Here is a 22,407-nt window from a genome sequence, read left to right on the forward strand (position 1 = left end):
AATATGTTCTATGCCTCTGTCTGGGATTGCAGTTTAGCCTCTGAATTGAGGCTTACTATATATACCAGACTGAGATCATAAACAAGACTTTCCTAACTCGGACAACCCCTTTAAGATGTAACAATCTGAATGCTGATTCTGATAAATTACCTATTAATTTGATGTAATGTCCAATAAAATATTAAAAAGATGAAGCTATGTTTTTATTATATGGAACTAATTTATTTGTAGTTTTGTAAAGGCACTCAAATACAGTATTTGTGAGAAAACATATAAAACAAGACAATAAATACTTTAAAGTATCTGTTTTAAGTTTGCTGTAAAATAAAGGTTTAGTGTGATACACTGCAATAAATCTTATCAATTTGGCTGTTTTGTGACCTCTTAGAGAATTAGGTGATCATATAAGTCTAGAAGTTTACTATAAACATGAAAATACTAATATTTTCTGGACACAAAATATCCATGTCATTGAACATGTGACTATTTCAATACAAATTAGGATATTTACAAATGGAAATACATTTCTATACAATCAAAAGGCTTTAATCTTAACAATTTAACCATTTTAGTGTATACATTGAATAAAGGACTCATAGAAAATATATACACATACAAAAAGAGCAAGTACACACAAGTCTATCTACATCATGCATAATTCATATGTGAGATAATTATGTATGTATGTGTATTGGTTTGTTTACAGCAGAAACATATTTTAAGAAGTACTGATAGATCTAGAAACTTCAGTTTAGTACACACTGTACTTTAGATAATCAGATTGAAAAATTGAATATGATGCAAACCACTGCTCATCACATGGCACCAATAAGAGTATATCAAAGGGTAAAATATATTCTGGCAAATCAATAAGTAATATCACTGCTCATGGTGGCAAATAATGAAAGAGTAGGTCTGAGCGAACCTGGACTATAAAAGTCCGGATCCACGCGGTTTCAAAGTTGCCAGGGTGACGGACCTGGGCCCGGATTCCGGGTGTTTGATCCAGAACGGGCACTCGAGAAAAAGAAAAAAAAAGAAAAAGAAAGAAAATAAGAATGAAGCAAGCACTTAATACTTACCCAGGCTCTGGCCGGCTGTACGCTGCTCCTGCTGCCTCCCTGTGCGGCTCATTTCATATGCACGGTTTTCCTCGCCCATCGGCCAGGCATCTGTGATTGGTGCAGTCAGACGTAACCCCAGCCTTTTGAAAAATGTAGAACCAGGCACTCCAAAATGTGTAAATTTTTTTTACAGCATCACACTGATGGTGTAAATAAAATTTATTGTACACATTTTGGAGTGTCTGGTTCTACATTTTTCATAAGATGGACTTAGACTGTACCTGAGCACCCAGACATTAAAAGCAGAAGTGCCATAAACTCTATTCTAGTGCCCCAGCCTTTGTGACAACGTTTGACTGCTTTCGCTCACAGATGCGGTCTGCAGGTCAGATGAGCAGAGGAGGAAACATCGCCAACGCAGGTCATCCTGGGTCTCCCGGTGCACGATTCATGCACCGCGAGGCGCAGGCTGAGCAGAGGAGGAAACATCGCCAGTGTGGGTCCTCCTGGGCCTCTCGGTGCACGATTCATGCATCGGGGGGCGCAGGTTGAGCAGAGGAGGAAACATCACCGACACGGCTCATCTTGGGCTGCCTGTTTCCTGAAGCAGGCCGCTCAGGCTGATCAGAACAGGACACATCGCGGGCTTTATTTTGAACACGCCCCCTATCATGTGACAAATTACGTCATACCTGTAAGGAGCCCATACATTCTAACATCTACCTTTACTTTTAGTGCATGATCTAGCAGCTCCGGAAGTGAATGCGCGACCCGGAAGCAGCTGCCACCATGACACAAAGCATGAGTGAGTACACCACGCGCACTCATATTCCCCTATCCCTTCCACCAACATTTTTAATCCCTGAATTCTGGTTCCCATAGACTTATATGGGCATTGGATTCAGGACCGGATCTAGGTTTTTTAAGAAAATCAGTCAGCTCTACCAAAGACTCTTTTTTTTTTTTTTTTAGCTGTCTTCCACAAAAAGCAGTGTCCCTAAATTCCTATGGTTTATCAATTCATGGCAAAGGTAAAATTACACTGATTGTGGGTCCTAAGGCATCCTTTAATTCCTACGATCAGTGGCACACTTTTCATTGAGATGCTACTTTAACACCATCTTGCTTTACTCAGCTGGCAAGGATGTACTATCCACAAATTTGTGAAGTTGCATCACACTGGCAAATATAGAGCCCAGACTGCAATTAATATCCATCTTAAAGTTTGGGTGATGAAGAATGCTTTTCTATTTCTTACCTCTGTCAGACAATTAAAAAAAAAAAAGTGCCCATTACTTATAAAACCTTTTTAGGATGGTATTAGAAGTTGAGGAGGTTTTTGCTATCTTCTTTTGCATGTTTTTACACAAGCTTGACTTATGCAAAAAATATTTGCGTGCCTTTATTCCCTCTTTGTGTTGCACTTACTGCTTTTATAAGAAGTTGTAAGATGTTACCAAAAGGGAACAGGTCCGCCTTTGAGCCGATAGATTTATTAAGATACACTGGTTCATAAACATGGTGCATCTTGTCACATAGCTATTAGAAAACTGTCCTCAAATAAATGTGATCAAGGAGAAAAAAGACACTGCATGTACAATGAGAACACCTGGATGACAGTAATATTAATTCTTATTTAATGCCATTACACACTCAAAAAAAACAGACAAAAAACACTCAGTAATATATCTGGTGGCTATAATGGGCCCATCTGGTATAGATAGCTCCCATATGTGAACATCTGGCAATCCAACAATGGTGAGTGCTGACCCGTCAATGTTCACACTGCAAGGAAACAGTTGTAACCAAGGATTTCAATAAAGGTAGAAAACATTAATGAGTTTTTTTTAATAATATTTTTTTTAACAATTTTTTTTTATGCGTTTCTATGAGCAATATACAGACGTTTTCTCTTCCTCAGTTACACCTGCGGAAGGGGACATTTCTGTAAATTGGTCCCAGAAACGCGTAGTGCTTTTATTCATTTTTTTTATTATTAATAATCACACTTATTGTTTCTACACCTCTGCTTCTGCAGCGCCTATATCTAGCTTTTTTTTGCTTTTATTGAAATCATCTGCCTCTCTGCAAATTGTTGTGGGGTGGCTGTGAGTGCAGCAGCGGATCCATTGGATTGTTTTATATGTCCTACCGGACTTCCACCACATGCCGGTGGAGTGTGTAAATCCCCATTCATGTTGGGTGATCGCCACGAGTACACAACCTCTGTTCTATAGCAGCGTGTGAGCTCCCTTTGCTCCTGCTGTGTGTGAACCTCCCAGGTCTCCTGGTGGTGATTATGCTTGGATGTCTTGTTCCCTGACGGCAGCTGCGTCTGGAGTGCAGTGTGTAACCAACCCCCTCTGCATCCAGGTGGCAGCTGCATATGGTTTGTTTTGGCTGTTGACAACCATGCTGGTTGCCTCCACTACCTGATGGTAAGCTGTATCCAGCTAGTAGGTTGACAATCTCACAAGATAACCAGAGATGTGCAGGGGTGCACAACCATTCAGGTGAGCTGCAGCACATTATCTGTGTATTCATTTCACGGCAGAATCACACTGGAGCGCTTATCTCCCTCTTCTTTTTATTGCATAGAGTTGTAACCAAGATCACACAAAAAATATACCATGAATTCAATACTGTGGGTTTCTGTTCAAAGTAATACTGACACTCTAGTCATCGCTAAGCTCCCCCACTGCTCCTTCTTACATTCATGTAAGCCTTCTTTAGCCCTAACTCCTTGTAGGGCTCCTATATTGCATCAAAGGTTTCTCTCTCCCCCATTTTCTCCTTCCTCTTATTCAGACTTTCTCTGTATATTGGTTTGTTATTTGTATAAATGCACATATTTAGTAATTGTTGTATATTCATACTCGCTAGTAATTGGACAAATCCCTGTTAAATATTTGGACTTTGTAAGCCCTGGCCGGTCTGCAATTATAGTATTACTTCAGACAGCAACCCAGAGTATTAAATTCATTGTTTATTTTTTGTGTGGATCATAGAATGCTAGACTTGGAAGGGCCCTCCTGGGTTATCGTGTCCCACCACTGCTAACAGCAGGATTCACTATATCATCCCACATAGATGTCTGTCCTGTCTGTTTTTGAAGTCTTTCATTAAAGAGCAACTCATTAGATCTAGTGACAGCCTGTTCCATTCCTTGATTACCCTACCTGTCAAAAAGTTTTTTCTAATATCTAATCTGTGTCTCCTCTTAATCCATTTCATCCAATTACTTCTAGCCCGCCTGTTTTTTTGGGTTTAGGCCATGTGCGCACTAGAAATAGACTTTTTCTCAAGGAAAATCCAGACCCTCTTAAAGAATCTCGCACCGGAGGTAAAAAACTGCACCAAAACCGCAACGAAATCCACATGCGATTTTGCCGCGGTTTGGTGCGGATTCGCCGCGGTTTTTCCGCAGATTGGTCCCTGTGGATTTTTACCATTATCTATGGCAAAAACTGCAGGTACCTGCGGAAAAGAACTGACATGCACATTAATTCCACAGTGGAAATTGCGCGGGTAAATCTGCAGGTATAAAAAAATGCAGTGTGCGCACAGCATTTTTTTTATACCCATAGGTTTTGCTGGTGATTGACTACAGAAATGTTAGACACATTTTTTACAGCAAATCCGCGGCAAATCCGCGGTAAAATCCACAGTAAATTCCGCAGTGTGTACATTTAGCCTTAAAGTGTTTTTAGAGTTTGTAATGGAATTCAATAAAAATTATTATTAGTATCCTTCAGGGGTGCTCATTGTATATGAAGTGCCTATTTTCTCCTTGATCACATTGTACTCTTTTACTCTGCATTTTGAAGCACCCGCAGTCTTAATTATTGTCATCCTATATAGCTGTGCACCCCTCTTTATTATGACCCCAAATAAATGTCCCCCAAAATATATGTGCAAAATGTATTTTGTGTCTGTGCCCTAGTAACACAAATACTTGGAGTGACCATTTACACCTCTTCATTATAACCTTTGCTAGATAGTTGCCGTGAGTGTTATAGTTAATATGGTTGAATAGGAGTTCAATGGACATTAGCACAGGCACAAATCCTTCTTATAGCTGTATTCTCTGTGAACTCAGTATGGGAGATAATCCAAAAGGATTACATATTCAAAAAGCTCTAATATTTCTTCTTTAATTTGCACAATTTAATAGTATTAAATTATAATTTCTCTTTATAAAGTATAAATAACATTATATGCACATTATATTAACATATTTACAGTTCTGTATAGAATATAATATTGAAAACTCAAATACATCTCCATAATTCCATATATCCCTGAGGTTTTACATGAGTATCCTTTGATTAAGACAGTTCAGTGAGGCACTTCATATTACCATAGCAGTTAGGTTCAAGTTCACTATTAAGTGTCTAAATTTCACCATTGTAAGGATCAATGGGTCTTGCCTGTTGCTCCAGAACTTCAAGGTAGTCAGGTTCTGAATGGAGATTAGCTTTGAGCTCAAAATATTCATTTTTGGTTTGTTCTACCAGTACTTTCCTTGGCCTTGTGTACAGAAGTGTTTCCATTAATTTTACCTCTTCGTGAGTCTTAGGATAATAAGTCTCTATTTCTGGTTGTAGGTGAGCAATATTTTTTCTCAGATACTCAGCAATGCCAAGCTGTTGCATTTGTCTTTCTTTTTCAATAAGGTTTCTATAAAGATAACTCGCATCCTGAAAAGACACAAACTCTGCTGACGGATCGGTGAACTTTATATTTGAAGTAGCTTGCAGTGAGTTATTCTCCTTTTCTATGAGGATACTAGTTCTGTTCTTTGGATCACAGAGCTGATTTTCTTCTACCTGGTTTTGCTCTATATGTTTTGGTGTAAAAGGAGGAGTCTGATAAACTTGAACAATTGGATTGCCCATCCTTTGCTCACACAGAACTGACCCTGGCCTTTCTGTCATATGATGTGTTGTTTTATGACCGTACATGCTGTACTGAATATGGACAGGACTATTTTCTCGTATTTGTCCGGTATCCTGTTTCTTTTTGGATCGTCGTTTCCTATGCAAGACTAGAACTATTATTCCTGCAGAACACAGCACAGCAGTGATTAAGATAATTAAAAGTCCAAGTATTAAAACAGAAAGTGGTATGTAATCAGAAAGGGATTTTAATATATTATCAACTTTACTAGTCATTGTGGATTCCGGTGAAAGAATATTTAAACTCACTTGTGTTGGAAATGCTGGATTATTTATCAAGTCTGGACACAGTTCTTCTTTATCAAGGGTTTTCAGCTCCATCTTTGCAACGTCTTTGGGGGACTGACAAAAGATCTCACTTATAAGAGCTGTTTTATGCACTTGTATCCATTTCTGAAGACCAGTTAAATTACATATGCAGTCCCAAGGATTGTCTTGTAAGTCAATTTGTGTCAACATGGTTAGCTCCTCTAAAACATTCTTTAAAGGAATATTCATGAATTGGTTGGACTTAAGATTGAGTTTTGTTAATAGAACCCCAGAAAAGACATGTTCTGGCAAAGCTTTTAGAAGATTGTTATTTAAATAAAGTACCTTAAGTTTTGGCATCACAGAAAATGTTCCAGATGAGACTTGACTAATGGCATTATACTCAAGATACAAGTATTCGATACTCAACAATCCAAAGAATGTGCCAGTATTCAGACTTCTTATATGATTTCCATTTAAATACAATTTTTGTAACTTGGTCAAATTTTGGAAAGAATATTCTTGAATCATTTCAATTTGATTATTTCCTAAGTGAAGCATTTCTAATGTACCATATTCCAAAAAATCTGATTTATAAATCCTATGGATAATATTTCCTGCTAAAATTAATTTCCTTGGATTTAGTGGTGGAGGTCCCAGGTCAGACAAGCTTTCAATATTTCGCTCTTGGCAGTGAATCAAAGTTCCAGAAATACTGTAGCTGGAACAATAGCATGGGACAGGGCAGTATATACCTGGAAGAGTAGTTGTTGCTTTTGTAAGAATAAATGTCTCCTTGGTTGGATTTTTTTGAAGTGAAGTAATTTTTGTTGGTAAACGGCCATCATTTATTGATACAGTACCTAATAAAGACAATGGTACTGAGGGTTCTTCAAGATCACTGCTTGGCGTTGTTATACAGAACATTTCTTTTTTTAATTTTCGAAGCAGGACACCTTTCAAATCAGGTGGGTTGAAGCAGACCACATCACCTATCGTAGATTGTCTAGGCATATTCTCAAGCCATAATTTTAGTTGTAATAAGTCACAGTTGCAAACCCACCTGTTATCTTCTAATTGAAGTTCAATAATTCTCCCAATGTGTTCTAAAAATCCAACATATGGAAGATTTTGCAACTGGTTTCCTCTTAAGTCCAAGTGTGTCAATGGCACAAATCGAAAAATATTAGCAGGTAAAAAAGTTATAGCATTATCGTTAAGTATGAGAACTTTTAATCTATTAAGCTTGCTAAATGTATTTGATTCGATTGTAGTGATAAAATTGTTGTCTGCTTGAAGAAACTCTAAATTTTCTAGCCCAGAAAAAGTATTTTCTCGCAGTATTTCCAATGAATTGTGATTAATATGCAGTTTCTTAAGCATACGAAGATCATTGAAAGACCCGGGATCAATTTCCACAATATTATTAAAACCAAGGTGTAGAGATATTAGGTGGCTGAAATCTGAAAACTCATTTGTGTGTAGTTTATACAGGCCATTGTTCAAAAGATTGATCTCTAAGTATTGAGATGGAGGTGCTTCTATCTCTGACAATGTTGAGATATCTTTTTCTTCACAATTCATTAACAGAGTTCCATCTTTTTCTTCACATATACACACATCTTTACATGATCCCAAGAGTAATGCTTCAGAAGATGTGTTTACTAATAATATATTAAGAAAAAAATAAATTAAGAAAACAGTGAAGATCATTGTGTTCAAGATGAGATTCCTCCTAAAATAAAAAAAATAAAAATGTATTAAATTTTGATGATATATGGCAATAAGGCCAGATGTATTTTTAGACAATCTTGATAAACACAGCCTTTATAGCTACAGTAATATGTTGAACTGTAAATTGGAGATTACTATAAAATATACAAGTACGTTATCTCTGGTATCCCTATAGTTAGTACATTTTCTAAGAAAGTCTACTGCGACATGTTAAATCTTAAAAGGAATCCTTCAGCAGGCTTTTACTATGTAATCTGGAGACAACAGGACACAGATTTCAACAATGTGACATTTATAAAGTTGTGGGCTGTTTACAGTGAAGGTTTTATCATTCGTACATCATTTGTGTGTTAGCTGCCTCATGCCAAGTAGTCCAAACACATCCCCTCCTCTGATAAGCAGCTCACTGTTAATATACAATGCACACAGAAAGCTGTGGTGCAAGTAGAGTCAGCTTTCTGAGCTCATATACATGCTATATTTAAAAATTGTTGTGTCAAAACTGCAGTACCAAGTAAATTAAGTGATACATCGTTGGAATTTGGCTTTTTTGCTATATTATGCTGCTCTCAGATGAGGTAGAAAAACCTGATTACAGATTCCCTTTAATTATTTATCAACTTGTATACATTAGTAAGTTACATTACCAAATAATATATAAAGTCTACAGTTTGAGTTCTTAAACCATGGTACATTTGCTCTAAACATTAAAGAGGTTTTCCCTGAAACAGCACGTGTCACCAATCAACAGGACACACTTGAATTTGTATAATTTCTAGGCATTCCAATGCTAAATAGAGAAGACTTTAACACTTTCAGAATCCTGGACAACATCCTAGTTTGTAACTGCGGGCTCCGGTGGCAAATCCATGGAAATCTCTGTATATGTCTGCTGCTCCAGTCAGCAGACATGTTCGGCTAACAGGCGCAGGTAGATTAGAGATATATGTACACCTGCTTACCACTTAGATTGTGCTGTCAAATCTCACAGTGCGATTTAAATGGCTGCCGCTGGGATCCCACCATTCCCCGCAAGTGACATGATCATGGGGTGCCATGGTGATGCCATGGTAGCGCCTGGTCAGCTGATGACCGCTGATGCTATCATGATGTATTTCCTGTGAAAGCCAACAGAGCACTGGCACGCATGGGAACATTGCATTTTCACTTATCAGCACAAGTGATCAGACTGTGCAGTAATACAGTCCCGTAGGGGACTAGTAAAATTGAAAAAAAAAGTTTGAAAAAGTAAAATAAATAAAAGTTGAAATCACCCCCTTTCACCCCACTGAAAATAAAAAAATACAAAAATATATACAAATATTTAGTATTGCTGCATTCAGAAATGCCCAATCTATCAAAATATAAAATCAATTAATCTGATCGTTACATGGCGTATCAATAAAAAATTCCAAATGCCAAAATTATGATTTTTATTCACTGCAATATTGCATTAAAATGCAATAACAGGTGATCAAAAATTGTATCTCAGCAAAAAATGGATAATTGAAAATGCTAGCTTAGGATGCAAAAAATAAGCCATCATTGAGCCCCAGATACCAAAAATTTAGAACATTATTGGTCTCAGAAAATGACGACAAAAGCATAATTCTTTTTTTGGACAAACTTCTGAATTTTTTTACACCCCTTAAATAAAAGTAAAAGTATACATGTTTGGTATCTGTAAACTTGTACCATCGTGAGGCATCATCATTTTACCATGTAGTGAACGTGGTAAATAAAATATCGCAAAAACAATAGGGCAATTGCACTTTTTTTTTGCAATATCATAGCACTTGGTATTTTTTTTCTCATTTTCCAGTACACTATTTGGTAAAACTAATGGTTTCATTTAAATGTACAACTCGTCCCATGAAAAACAAGCCCTCATATGGCAATGCTGATGGAAAAATAAAAAAAGGTTATGGCTCTTGGAAGGAGGACAGGATAAAAGGAAAATGAAAAATAAAAAATAAAAAATTGCCGGTGGAAGAGGTTAAGGGTGAATATACAGTTGCCGATTATTGAGAATGCCCAATAAGTGGTCCATGTAAACAATCTGGTGATCACTCGATAAACAAACAAAACACTTCGCTATTAAATTACTGCTTATTTAAACACATGTAGCCTGTTAGTTCTTGTTTAACTTCTATATGTCATAAAAAGTAAATACATTATTCACTGACGAGCAAAATAGTAACGGTGTTTTCAACTTTTGACTTTCAGGCTTCATATCTCAGCATATATTTCAGCTTTGAGTGTGAGACTACCTTCATTTTAAAGACAATCATCTTGGCTAACTCATATACTGTATATTTGACTTACAACTATTTAGCATATGATGGGTGAACAGGTTATAACTTGTAGTATACAGGAAGAATAAGAATTTTCAAACAGCAAGACAAAAACAGTAACAATGGAGTGACATGACAAGAATCTGCATATCTAATCATGTGCTAAATAGTTGCAAATCAAATATATGTATGACATTGCCAAGATAACTGTCTATAAAATGAAAGTAGCCTGTTCAAAGTTGTAGTGCATGGGGAGGTACGGCACCTGAAAGTCAAAAGTTGAAAACATTGGTACCATTTTGCTCGTGAGTGTAAGTACAGGCCTCCACCAATTAGACACTTAATAATCCTGTGAATATGTTTGTTAAGTGTTAACTATAAGGAGACTTCTTTAGGTTGCTCAGGCTAGGTTTATATTATTTCCACTGTGATACAATTTCTTTCTGTGCTGTTGACATTACTCTTCGCTGTCCTGGATGGGTCACTTAGTGAAACAGTTAAAAGGATAAAAGTGATGTCACCTTTAAGGTGATGTTCATCTCTTGTAAAAGTTTCATACAAAAACATCAAACAACGCTGCACGCACTTTCCTCTCAACTAGTGGTACTACTGCTTTCAATGTCTGTCATTGGTTGTGATGCAGTTTGGTAGGCAATCAGTAAGCTCAGTAGCTCTGAGTGGGGCATTCCACCTACAATAGCAGATCCAATTAACATCCTTATTGGGGGCATTGTTCGACACTACGAGCAGCAGCACAAACTTGTCGGTAAATTGGGGAGGGTGAGTACAGAGTGGCTTGCTTTTCATACCAATCTGCTATCATCAATGAGTATTAACCGAAAGGGAAAAACCCCTTGAAACTGGATTAGCAAAAAACATTTTTTTTTAATTCTGTTGAAATTTAGTCTACAAGACGGTGGCTAGCAAGGGTTTATGGGTGTTGTGTTTGTAAGTTGAGGGCAACCTGTTTCTGGCATTGTGGATGATGATGCTCTGGGCACACACCAGCTAAAGTTATACTCTTACAGTTTGTGTCTTAATATCATCCAAGAACACTGATCCTTGATATATTCTGGGCTCATGGTGAGCATACTGTGTAGATTTTTTTTTTTTTTAAATCTAAGGCTATGTGTCCATGGTAGAATGTTGCTGAGGATTTTTCTGCATGAAAATCCACGACTTTCGCGGCAAATCCGCACTTTTTTTTTTACGCGGATTTACCGCGGAATTGCCGTGGATTTTGATGCGGATTTTTTTTTTTCCCAATTCTATAGCCAAAATCTGGATCAAAATCCGCAACAATAATTGACATGTTGCAGATTTTTCCGGATCAAAATCCGCGGCAAATCCGCCGCGGAAAAATCCGCAGCATGGGCACAGCATTTCCAAAATGCCATAGAAATGGCTGGGAAGTGCCGCTGCTGCAGATTTTCGGAAAATCCGCGGCTTTTCCGCGAGAAATCCGCGGCAAAATCCGCGCATTTTCCGCAGCGTGGACACATAGCCTAAGAAATAGACACATCCTTATACAGCATATAAAAAAGTGAGAACACCGCTTACATGTTTGTAAATACTTGATTTTATCTTTTTATGAGACAACACTGAAGATATGACACTGATACAATCTAAAGTAGTCAGTGCACAGCTTGTATAACAGTACATTTGGTATGCTCTCTAAATAACTCAACATACAGCTATTGCTGTTAATATCTAAAGAAATGGCAACAAAACTGTGTACAGTTAGTGAAAATGGCCAAATTGTTTCCTTTTAATCATTTTCCCTCCCCAGTGTCATTAATTTTCTGAGTATCAGAAAAAAGAATTGTTGCTATACATAAAGATGGCCTAGGCTATTTGAATATTGGCAACACTCTGAATCTGAGCTGTAGCATGGTCACCAAGACCATACAGTGGTTTAACAAGACAGTTTGAATTCAGAACAGGCCTCACCATGGTTGACCAAAGAAGCTGAGTGCAAGTCTTCAGCATCATATCCAGATGTTGTCTTTTCAAGATAAACATCAGTGCTGCCAGCATTGCCACAGAGGTTACAGGGATGGGAGGGTCAGCCTGTCAGTGCTTAGCAAAAATGCTGAACACTAAATAAAATTGGTCTGCATGGCTGTCATCCCAGAAGGAAGCCACTTCTAAAGATTATGCACAGAAAAAGCCTGCAAACAGTTTTTCACCATGTCCTGTGGTCTGATGAGACCAAAGAAAACGTATTTGGTTCAGATTATGTCAAGCATGTTTGGTGCCAACCAGGTGAGCAGTACAAATAAAAGAGTGTGTCTTGCCTAAAGTCAAGCATGGTGGTGGTAGTGTCATGGATGGGGGGGATGCATGAGTGCTGCTGGATGTGTACTGTTGCAAATTGAAGCAGAGCATGATCCTCTCCTTTTGAAAACTGGGTCTAGGGCAGTATTTAAATATGATAGTGAACCCAAACAAACCTCCAAGAGGACCATTGCCTTGATAATGAAACTGAGGGTAAAGGTGTTGTTACGACTAAACCCCAAGACTCTTATGGGGATGGACAAACCAGGAGAGATGTAAAACCAGATATACACAGGTCCTAAAACAGGCTTGTACTTGCCCTAGACCTGACCCTAATTTGTCCTTTCCTGACAGTGGAGGTTGTCACCTTAGGCTCACGTAATGGCACCCCCACTTGTTGATTGTTGACCTTTAGTTTCTTTTTCTGCACCCTAAGCTATAAACAAGGTGTAACACAAAAACAGCAATGAACATAAATGAAGTGCACATGTACAGAGGATGAGACACAGGGCTCATAAAGTGCAAATACTGTCATACAGGAATGATAGAATACATGAAACAAAAAAAATAACAACATATGTTTAAACCCTCCCAAACCTAAATGAAACAAAATAGAAGATAACTGGGAAAATCTTCACACAAATAAACTGCAGTGAATAGCAATAGCAATACAGTATCTCAGTAGGAAACCTTAATTGAGGAGCTGGGACTCCAGACAATCATTCATCCCAAAATATAGCCAGCACTGAGGCATGTGAGTAGTGAGTAAAATTACCCCTCACCAAATATGATTGGGCAAATCAAATGAAAAAGTGAACACACCTGAATAGAAGTGAAACAGGAAGGCAAGCATAAGAAAAAAAGACAAGAGATCCTTCAGCAGTTGGACCAACACAAAACTGACTGTGACCCAATTAAGAGGAAAGCGACCAACAACCAGAGATCACAGGTTCGAATCATGAGTTTAGCTATGACAGATGCTTGACTGGTAAAGCTTGTCTCCAGACCTATGGAGCATCTGTAGGGCATCCTCAAACAGAAGGTGTAGAAGTGCATTGTCTCTAACATCCAAAAGCTTTGGGATGTTGTCATGGAGGAGTTGAAGAGGATTGCAATGGCAATCAGTGAAGCTGTAATGAACTCCATGCCCAAGAGAGTTAAGGCAGTGCTTGAAATTAATGGTGGTCTCACAATATATTTGTGCACAGTGTCCTTTTCATTTATGAGTCTACTCACTTTTGTTCCCAGCTGTTTAGACATTAATGACTGTTTGTTAAGTTATTTAGAGAGCACACCAAATTTACACTGTTCTACAAGCTGGAAACTGACTATTCCACATTATATCAAAGTATCATACATTCAGTATTGTTCCATGAAACGTTATACTAAAAGATTTACAAAAACGTGAGAGGTGTACTCACTTTTGTGATATACTTTATATTTAAAATTAGTTATTTATTGAAGCATAGCATGAAGTAATATGCCGTAATCTGAGCAATCACATTCACAATCCTGACTGATTCTAGCCTTAGGGCTACTTGATTAAAATATTCTTTGACGGTGGATAATTTGGCTTAGGAGTCTTCAGAAACACTGGTCTACAGCAATATTCATCAAACACATAAACACATAAGTTCATCAAATAATGTTATCAACCAGGTTATGTGCCTGAATCATGCAACAAATAAATAACATACATTATGATTATAATAATGATACTATATATAAAGCACATTTTTACCAATTGCATTTATACTTGATGAAAATAACTGAGCTATTATTTTTATATATCAATCTATTCATTTGTTATAAAAAGTATAGGCAAAAAATATTTAAATCCCATGTATTCAAGAGATTAAGTGAAAATTCAAAGAAACCAATGGGAACAATTTTGGATCATGAAATCAAACGTCATTGATTTGTACAGTAGGATTCATGTTTTCTTTTAGGTCTTTTTTTTCTTACACATTATTTATTATTTAATTTGTTCCTTATTTTGATCACATTTTGGGTTTGTCTTGGATCTTATTTTGTTTAGTATTATGGACATAGTTTTGGTTATATAGATGCTTATCCTAATTCAACATGTATTAAGTTTTATAATGTTTTAAAACATTTTGATTACAAAATTTCTCTTTTTGGGGGCATTTGAAGGCATGCAAAATTGTAAAACGTATGGATAAGGTTGTTCAACTTTTTACTCTAAAGGTCCCGTTACACCCTTCGATTTATCTGATGATATATTGTCGGGGTCACGGTTTTCGTGATGCACTTCTGTCGTCGTTAGCGATGTTGTTGCGTGTGACACCTATGAGCGACTCTGAACGATCATAAAAGTTGCAAAAATCGTTGATTGGTGACATGTAGTTCATTTTCAAAATAGTGTTCGGCGTTTAGAACGCAGCAGACATATTGCTACGTTTGACACCCTGCCAACGACAAAAAACATCGTTAGTGCGTCCGTCATCAGCGACGCGGGCGTGTCATTACGAGCAATGCTCCGCACCTCCTCCGCTCTGATTGGTGTGACGCCAGGGTTTATGCTATGGACAATTATATGCCTCTGTCGTTGCCGGAATCGTTGGGAGGAATGCAGTGTGACGGTGTCCACACTACTGCATTGGTCAAACAATATATCGCTGAACAATGTAGCGTAATTTGTGAGATGGGTACGTGTGACGGCTACAAAGCGATCTATGAGCGATCTTGGCATATCGTAGCAACAATCTGGGCATATCACATTGCTAACGAGATCGCTAGCGATATCGTTGTGTGTAAAGCGGCCTTTAGACCACATACAAACGTTGAGTAATTGGAGAATCTTTCACCTCAGTATTTTCATAGTTTAATAGTGTTTAAGGCTGAAATTAGACTTAATTAAATTGAGTTCAACCCATGACCTAACCGAACATTTTGATCCAGAGGAACGTAAAAAATAAACATGCGACAGACAGCGCCATGTTATGAGAAAAAATTCCTTCCCGACTCCACATATGGCAATCAGACTAGTTCCCTGGATCAACACCAAATCACAGAATCTAGGCACGTAACCAGTAATATTATATCTTCCAGAAAGGCATCCAGGCCTCTCTTAAATTTTAGCAGTGAATCAACCATTATAACATTATGTGGAAGAGAGTTACATAGTCTTACTGCTCTTAATGTAAAGAATTTGCATCTGGGATTATGATTAAATCTCCTTTCCTTTAACCTTAGTGGATGCCCCCTTGTCCCTATATCAGGCCTAGGTGTAAAAAGATCATTAGAGAGAACTCTGTACTGTTCCCCCATATATTTGTACATTGTAATAAGGTCGCCCCTAAGCCTTTATTTATATATAACCCCAATTTTAATACCCTATCTTAGTATTGCATTCCACCCATTCCTTTAATAACCTTGCCTGTTCTTTTCTGCACGCCCTCTAGTTCAGCTATGTCCTTTTTATACACCCGAGAATGAAATTGTACACTAGTGACTTGTATGGGGGTTAAAACTATATTCTTCTCATGAGCATCTGTCTCTTTCAATGCATCCCATTATTTTATTATCCTTGGCAGCAGCTGCCTGACACTAGAAGTTGCGTCTGCCATCCAACTGCAGCACCCTGGGATATGCTACCCCAGTGATCTGCAGGATCCTAAGGCTTTCTGGAACACCCTATGCTGACAACCCACACCTCATACACAGGTAGGGGCACATTCCCTGAGACCTGGGCGCAGCATGTAGAGGGTTAACAGTGATCAGATGTGAGAACCAATCCCTTAGCTGTTAGCCTGGGAAAGGGGTGTGGCTTGTGGGAAGCAACAGGTGTTGCTAGGCAGAGTTGGCAGAGAGGAAAAATGACAGTTGAAGGAGTGACAGTTGAAAGGAGCCAGTGAGTGAGAAGGGTGTGAGTATTGTGAGGAGACCCCCAAAAGGTGACTAGGAGGTAGTAGCCTGAGGGTAGATAGATTCCAGGCACTACGCACGAGGGGCTACTGGACCCCAGAGTAGACAACAGCTGCAAGCGGTCTGCTGATCCAGCCGTGTGTGGTGACTTTCAGGGTACCACACCACCCATAGGCTCAGGGACACAGCCTCATATATAGGACCCGGGAGAGGGCAGAGAGAAGTAGCCTACCCCACAAGGGACCACAAGGCTTGTCATACTGGGCCAGGAAAGAAAAGGAGCGGAGCGCCGCAGGTCACCGACAGCTTCAGGCAAGGGGACCATCAGCTCTGCATGTGTACGAAGACCATCTGGAACATCTGGCAGTGGTGTTTGAAGCACTATCCAAGTACGGCATGAAGCTGAAACCATCCAAGTGCCATCTCCTTAAATCCAAGGTTCAGTATCTGGGACACTTAGTCAGTGCTGAGGGAGTCGCACCAGATCCAGACAAGATAACAGTCATCAAGAGCTGGCCAAGACCAACTACTATCAAAGAGGTACGTCAGTTTCTGGGCCTGGTAGGATACTACCGAAGATTCATCAAAGGTTACACCAAGATGGCTGCCCCCTTGCAAGACCTTCTGTTTGGTCAACCCAAGAAAGGCAAGAAGTCTGATCCTCCATTCGAATGGGGCGAAAAAGAAGAAAGTTCCTTCAAACAAATGAAGTGGGCTCTGACGGGGGAAGAAATTCTTGCTTATCCAGACTACAACTTACCCTTTGTGCTGTACACAGACGCCAGCAATGTGGGATTAGGAGCAGTGTTGTCACAGGTCCAGAATGGGAGAGAGCAAGTAATTTCCTACGCTAGCAGGAAGCTTCGGCCTACTGAGAGAAATCTAGAAAATTACAGCTCTTTCAAGTTGGAGTTCCTGGCCATGGTCTGGGCTATCACTGAGAGGTTTAAGCACTATCTAGCAGCCACTAAGTTCACAGACTTCACAGACAACAATCCTCTTACCCATCTAGACACAGCAAAGTTGGGTGCATTATAACAACGCTGGGCAGCTCGGTTATCCAACTATGACTTTACCATCAAATACAGAGCTGGACGTAACAACAAAAATGCAGAAGCGCTGTCAAGAATGCCCCATTTGCAAGAAGAGGGAGAAGACATAGATGAGCTAGAGGAGATAGAGTTACCTGCCTTCCATCGCAAGAGAACATGCCAATGTCAACAAACTGGTTCTAGACCAAAAGAGGCAACCTTGAAACCCTTATCACATTTTAGTTAGAAAGAGACACAGGACAGTGATCCCGCTGTCAGCTTAATCAAGAGACTGGTAAGCCAAACAGATTCTCGTCTTGCACCAGAGGCTCCACAAGAAGCCCAACATCTGTGGAAGAACAGAAGTAAGTTGTTTATCCACCGGGGAACACTCTGTAGACAATTCATCAATTCAAAAACTCACGAGATCAGGTGGCAAGTGATAATACCAAAAAGAGACGTCCCAATAGTGTTAGAAGCGTACCCCAATGACGCCGGACACTTCAGTTGGAAGAAACTTGAGATATTACTCCGTGAAAGATTCTACTGGGTTGGAATGAGATCTTCTATCGAAGACTGGTGTAGAAATTATGGTCCATGTGCTTTAAGAAGAAAAGACAGAGATAGTCAATGACCACCACTGCAGCCTATTGTTACCAAACAGCCTCTAGAACTAGTCGTCTTAGACCATGTGAAGTTAACACCAAGTACCAAAGGTTATACTTATGCCCTTACCATTGTAGACCACTATTCAAGATTCCTTGTAGTAGTACCAATCAAGAACCTAACAGCACAAACAGCAGCAAAAGCGTTTCAAGCTGACTTTTGCAGACCTCATGGTTATCCACAGCAAGTAATTGCAGATCAAGGACCAGCGTTTGAAGCAGATGTTTTTCAAGAGTTCTGTAATATGTATGGTTGTAAAAAGATTCGTACAACATCCTATCATCCTCAAGGAAATGGAATGTGTGAGAAAATGAATCAGATCGTCATTGATATGCTAAAGACCCTACCACTGGAAGATAGGAACAAATGGCCAGAAAAATTGCCTGACCTAGTGGATATGTATAACAACATCCCCGTAGGGTCTACAAACTTCACCCCAGCTTATCTTATGCGAGCAAGACCAGGAAGATTACCCGTCGACTTAGACCTGGGAGTCCTAAACCCTGAAGACCATCCACAAAGTGATTGGAATACAGCTCGTCAAGCTCAATACAAGAAGGTTCAAGAATGTGTTGAAAGGAATTTAGACCAAAGTAGGGAAAAACAAGAAAGAGATTACAACAAAAACGCAAAAGCTGTACTATTGACACCTGAAGAAAAGGTACTAAAAAGAAAAAGAAGACTGCACAAACTTGATCATCAATGGGAAGAAGGACCTTACATTGTCCAAAAATCTAACTTTGACAACAAAAAAGTCTGTATTATTAGCAAAGATGAAGGAAAAACATCAACAGCTGTTTCTAGAGACCATTTAAAGAAATGCCCAGAACAGTTAGCACCAAAAGAAAGTACAGAAAGAATTGTAAATATACCTCAACCTGAGCCAAAGAAGAAAATGATCCATACTGTATTAGGAGATTTCCCAGAAGATTGGGCGCAATACAATGGAGCCATAGTCATACCTTGTATCACCTTTCCACAAGTACCAGAAGAACCTGTACCACGACAAGAAGAACTTGTACCAGTACAAGACCCAGAAGAAATCTCAGGGGAAGTTGAACCAGAACGTTCTGCAAACATTGACCTTGTCAATCCTACAGTAAGGGTAAGAACATGTAGCTACTTACCAAGTCAACCTACCATACCAAGTGTAGTACAAAACACAAACAACATTGACACACCAGAGTTGCGTAGGTCAAACAGAAGCAACATTGGTCATCCCCCATCCAGACTAGGAGAGTGGGAATACTACTAAAGATGGTCACTAAATACATATTAACTGTATGTAAAATGTAAATAATGTATATTAAGCATGTTGACCCTACAGAGTCTGACCTGTATGGACTTTTGGGTCACTAACAACTGTTCGCAATGTTTGTTTAAGAACTGTGCCTCCCTTTGGGAAGAATCCAGGTTTTTCCCCATCCATTGTTTTTATGGACCTAAGCCACAGGACTGGCGTGGTACAAAAACATTTGTATATAGTTGCACACTTGGTGCTTTTCATTGGTATTACCCAGGAACTGAACTTTTGTTCCCAACACCCTAAAAGGAGAGTCGGAAGTCGCAGGGAGGGTCTGCAGCGGAGCAGGCTGAGACCCCCATCACCATCATAACCGGTGATGTGCTACCTAGGACAGTCCCCACAGGCAACAGTCACCAGGATGTTCGGAGAGGTCCACCAGATAGTGGCCTCAGAGACTGTGGGTGGTGGGAAGAAAAGTGTACGGAGTACTAACCTGTTACAAATGTATATTTGTTATTTATTGCTGTTTTAAAAATAATATATATTTTGCAGATTTTCTTGTTTTGCAGCCCGCGGACGTGCTGGTCTTAACCAAGGGGGAATGCAGCACCCTGGGATATGCTACCCCAGTGATCTGCAGGATCCTAAGGCTTTCTGGAACACCCTATGCTGACAACCCACACCTCACACACAGGTAGGGGCACATTCCCTGAGACCTGGGTGCAGCATGTAGAGGGTTAACAGTGATCAGATGTGAGAACCAATCCCTTAGCTGTTAGCCTGGGAAAGGGGTGTGGCTTGTGGGAAGCAACAGGTGTTGCTAGGCAGAGTTGGCAGAGAGGAAAAATGACAGTTGAAGGAGTGACAGTTGAAAGGAGCCAGTGAGTGGGAGGGGTGTGAGGATTGTGAGGAGACCCCCAAAAGGTGACTAGGAGGTAGTAGCCTGAGGGTAGATAGATCCCAGGCACTACGCACGAGGGGCTACTGGACCCCAGAGTAGACAACAGCTGCAAGCGGTCTGCTGATCCAGCCGTGTGTGGTGACTTTCAGGGTACCACACCACCCATAGGCTCAGGGACACAGCCTCATATATAGGACCCAGGAGAGGGCACAGAGAAGTAGCCTACCCCACAAGGGACCGCGAGGCCTGTCATACTGGGCCAGGAAAGAAAAGGAGCGGAGCGCCGCAGGTCACCGACAGCTTCAGGCAAGGGGACCATCAGCTCTGCATGTGCACGGAGGGCTCAACTGGGACTCACGTCAGCAGCGGGACAAAAGAAAGTCGGTTGACCAGCCGTACCAAACTGCACTTGCAACATCAGTGAGTAAATATCAGTTAATCTGCAAGAACTGTGTCGTGTTTATTACTGGTGCACCACAAGGCGCAGCACACGTACAAGGGACTTAAGCCCTTACTGGCGGAGGGTGCAAACACACTTGCTGCTATACCATCTGTCCCTAAAACCACAGCAGCGGCGGGACATCTTATTACCGCAACCCGCCAGTGGCGTCACAAGTGACATACAAAATAACCCTGTTACCAAGTGTCCCCAGGTAAGGGAACCGGGCACGGCCACCTGTGACGGTGATCCCCATTATCCACCACCCGGAACCGAGTATCCCAAGGGCCTGCGGTGTGGCAGCGCTCTACACAACCATACACCCAAGTCTTTTTCAGTGACAGGTTTACTCAGTATTTTAAAATTAAGTAAATAGTTTTACATTTTATTTCCTCTGCCCAAGTGCATGACCTTACATTTATCCACCTTAAACTTCATTTGCCATCTCATCCCAAGCCTCCAGCCTATACAAATTCCTCTGCAATATTAAATTTTCCTTCTCTGTATTAATTACCTTACATAGTTTAGTATCATCTGCAAATATTGAAATTCTACTCTCATTACCCCTATAAGGTAATTAATAAATATGTTAAAAAGAACAGGGCACAATATTGATCCCTGTGGTACCCCAATGTTAACTTTGACGCAGTCCGAGTGTGCTGCATTAATAAACACCCTTTCACAGAGCCGGTTCTGAATCCAGCTACACATACAGTCAGGGCCAGAAATATTTGGACAGTGACACAAGTTTTGTTATTTTAGCTGTTTACAAAAACATGTTCAGAAATACAATTATATATATATAATATGGGCTGAAAGTGCACACTCCCAGCTGCAATATGAGAGTTTTCACATCCAAATCGGAGAAAGGGTTTAGGAATCATAGCTCTGTAATGCATAGCCTCCTCTTTTTAAAGGGACCAAAAGTAATTGGACAAGGGACTCTAAGGGCTGCAATTAACTCTGAAGGCGTCTCCCTCGTTAACCTGTAATCAATGAAGTAGTTAAAAGGTCTGGGGTTGATTACAGGTGTGTGGTTTTGCATTTGGAAGCTGTTGCTGTGACCAGACAATATGCGGTCTAAGGAACTCTCAATTGAGGTGAAGCAGAACATCCTGAGGCTGAAAAAAAGAAAAAATCCATCAGAGAGATAGCAGACATGCTTGGAGTAGCAAAATCAACAGTCGGGTACATTCTGAGAAAAAAAGGAATTGACTGGTGAGCTTGGGAACTCAAAAAGGCCTGGGCGTCCACGGATGACAACTGTGGTGGATGATCGCCGCATACTTTCTTTGGTGAAGAAGAACCCGTTCACAACATCAACTGAAGTCCAGAACACTCTCAGTGAAGTAGGTGTATCTGTCTCTAAGTCAACAGTAAAGAGAAGACTCCATGAAAGTAAATACAAAAGGGTTCACATCTAGATGCAAACCATTCATCAATTCCAAAAATAGACAGGCCAGAGTTAAATTTGCTGAAAAACACCTCATGAAGCCAGCTCAGTTCTGGAAAAGTATTCTATGGACAGATGAGACAAAGATCAACCTGTACCAGAATGATGGGAAGAAAAAAGTTTGGAGAAGAAAGGCAACGGCACATGATCCAAGGCACACCACATCCTCTTTAAAACTTGGTGGAGGCAACGTGATGGCATGGGCAT

The 22,407-nt window shown here is 39.8% G+C and overlaps 1 protein-coding gene across 1 annotated transcript in view; it reads right to left on the minus strand.

Annotated features, from left to right (window-relative positions):
• Positions 1 to 218: 218 nt before the first annotated feature.
• SLITRK6 (SLIT and NTRK like family member 6) overlaps positions 219 to 22,407 on the minus strand; it is an 83,616-nt gene continuing 61,427 nt past the window's right edge. Inside the window, exon 2 of the mRNA XM_075336765.1 lies at positions 219 to 8,006. Coding sequence (XP_075192880.1) covers positions 5,459 to 7,984 — 2,526 coding nt within the window. The 5' untranslated portion in view covers positions 7,985 to 8,006 and the 3' untranslated portion in view covers positions 219 to 5,458. The remainder of the gene's footprint in view (positions 8,007 to 22,407) is intronic.

The sequence above is a fragment of the Anomaloglossus baeobatrachus genome, chromosome 2 (assembly GCF_048569485.1).
Source record: "Anomaloglossus baeobatrachus isolate aAnoBae1 chromosome 2, aAnoBae1.hap1, whole genome shotgun sequence".
Taxonomy (NCBI): domain Eukaryota; kingdom Metazoa; phylum Chordata; class Amphibia; order Anura; family Aromobatidae; genus Anomaloglossus; species Anomaloglossus baeobatrachus.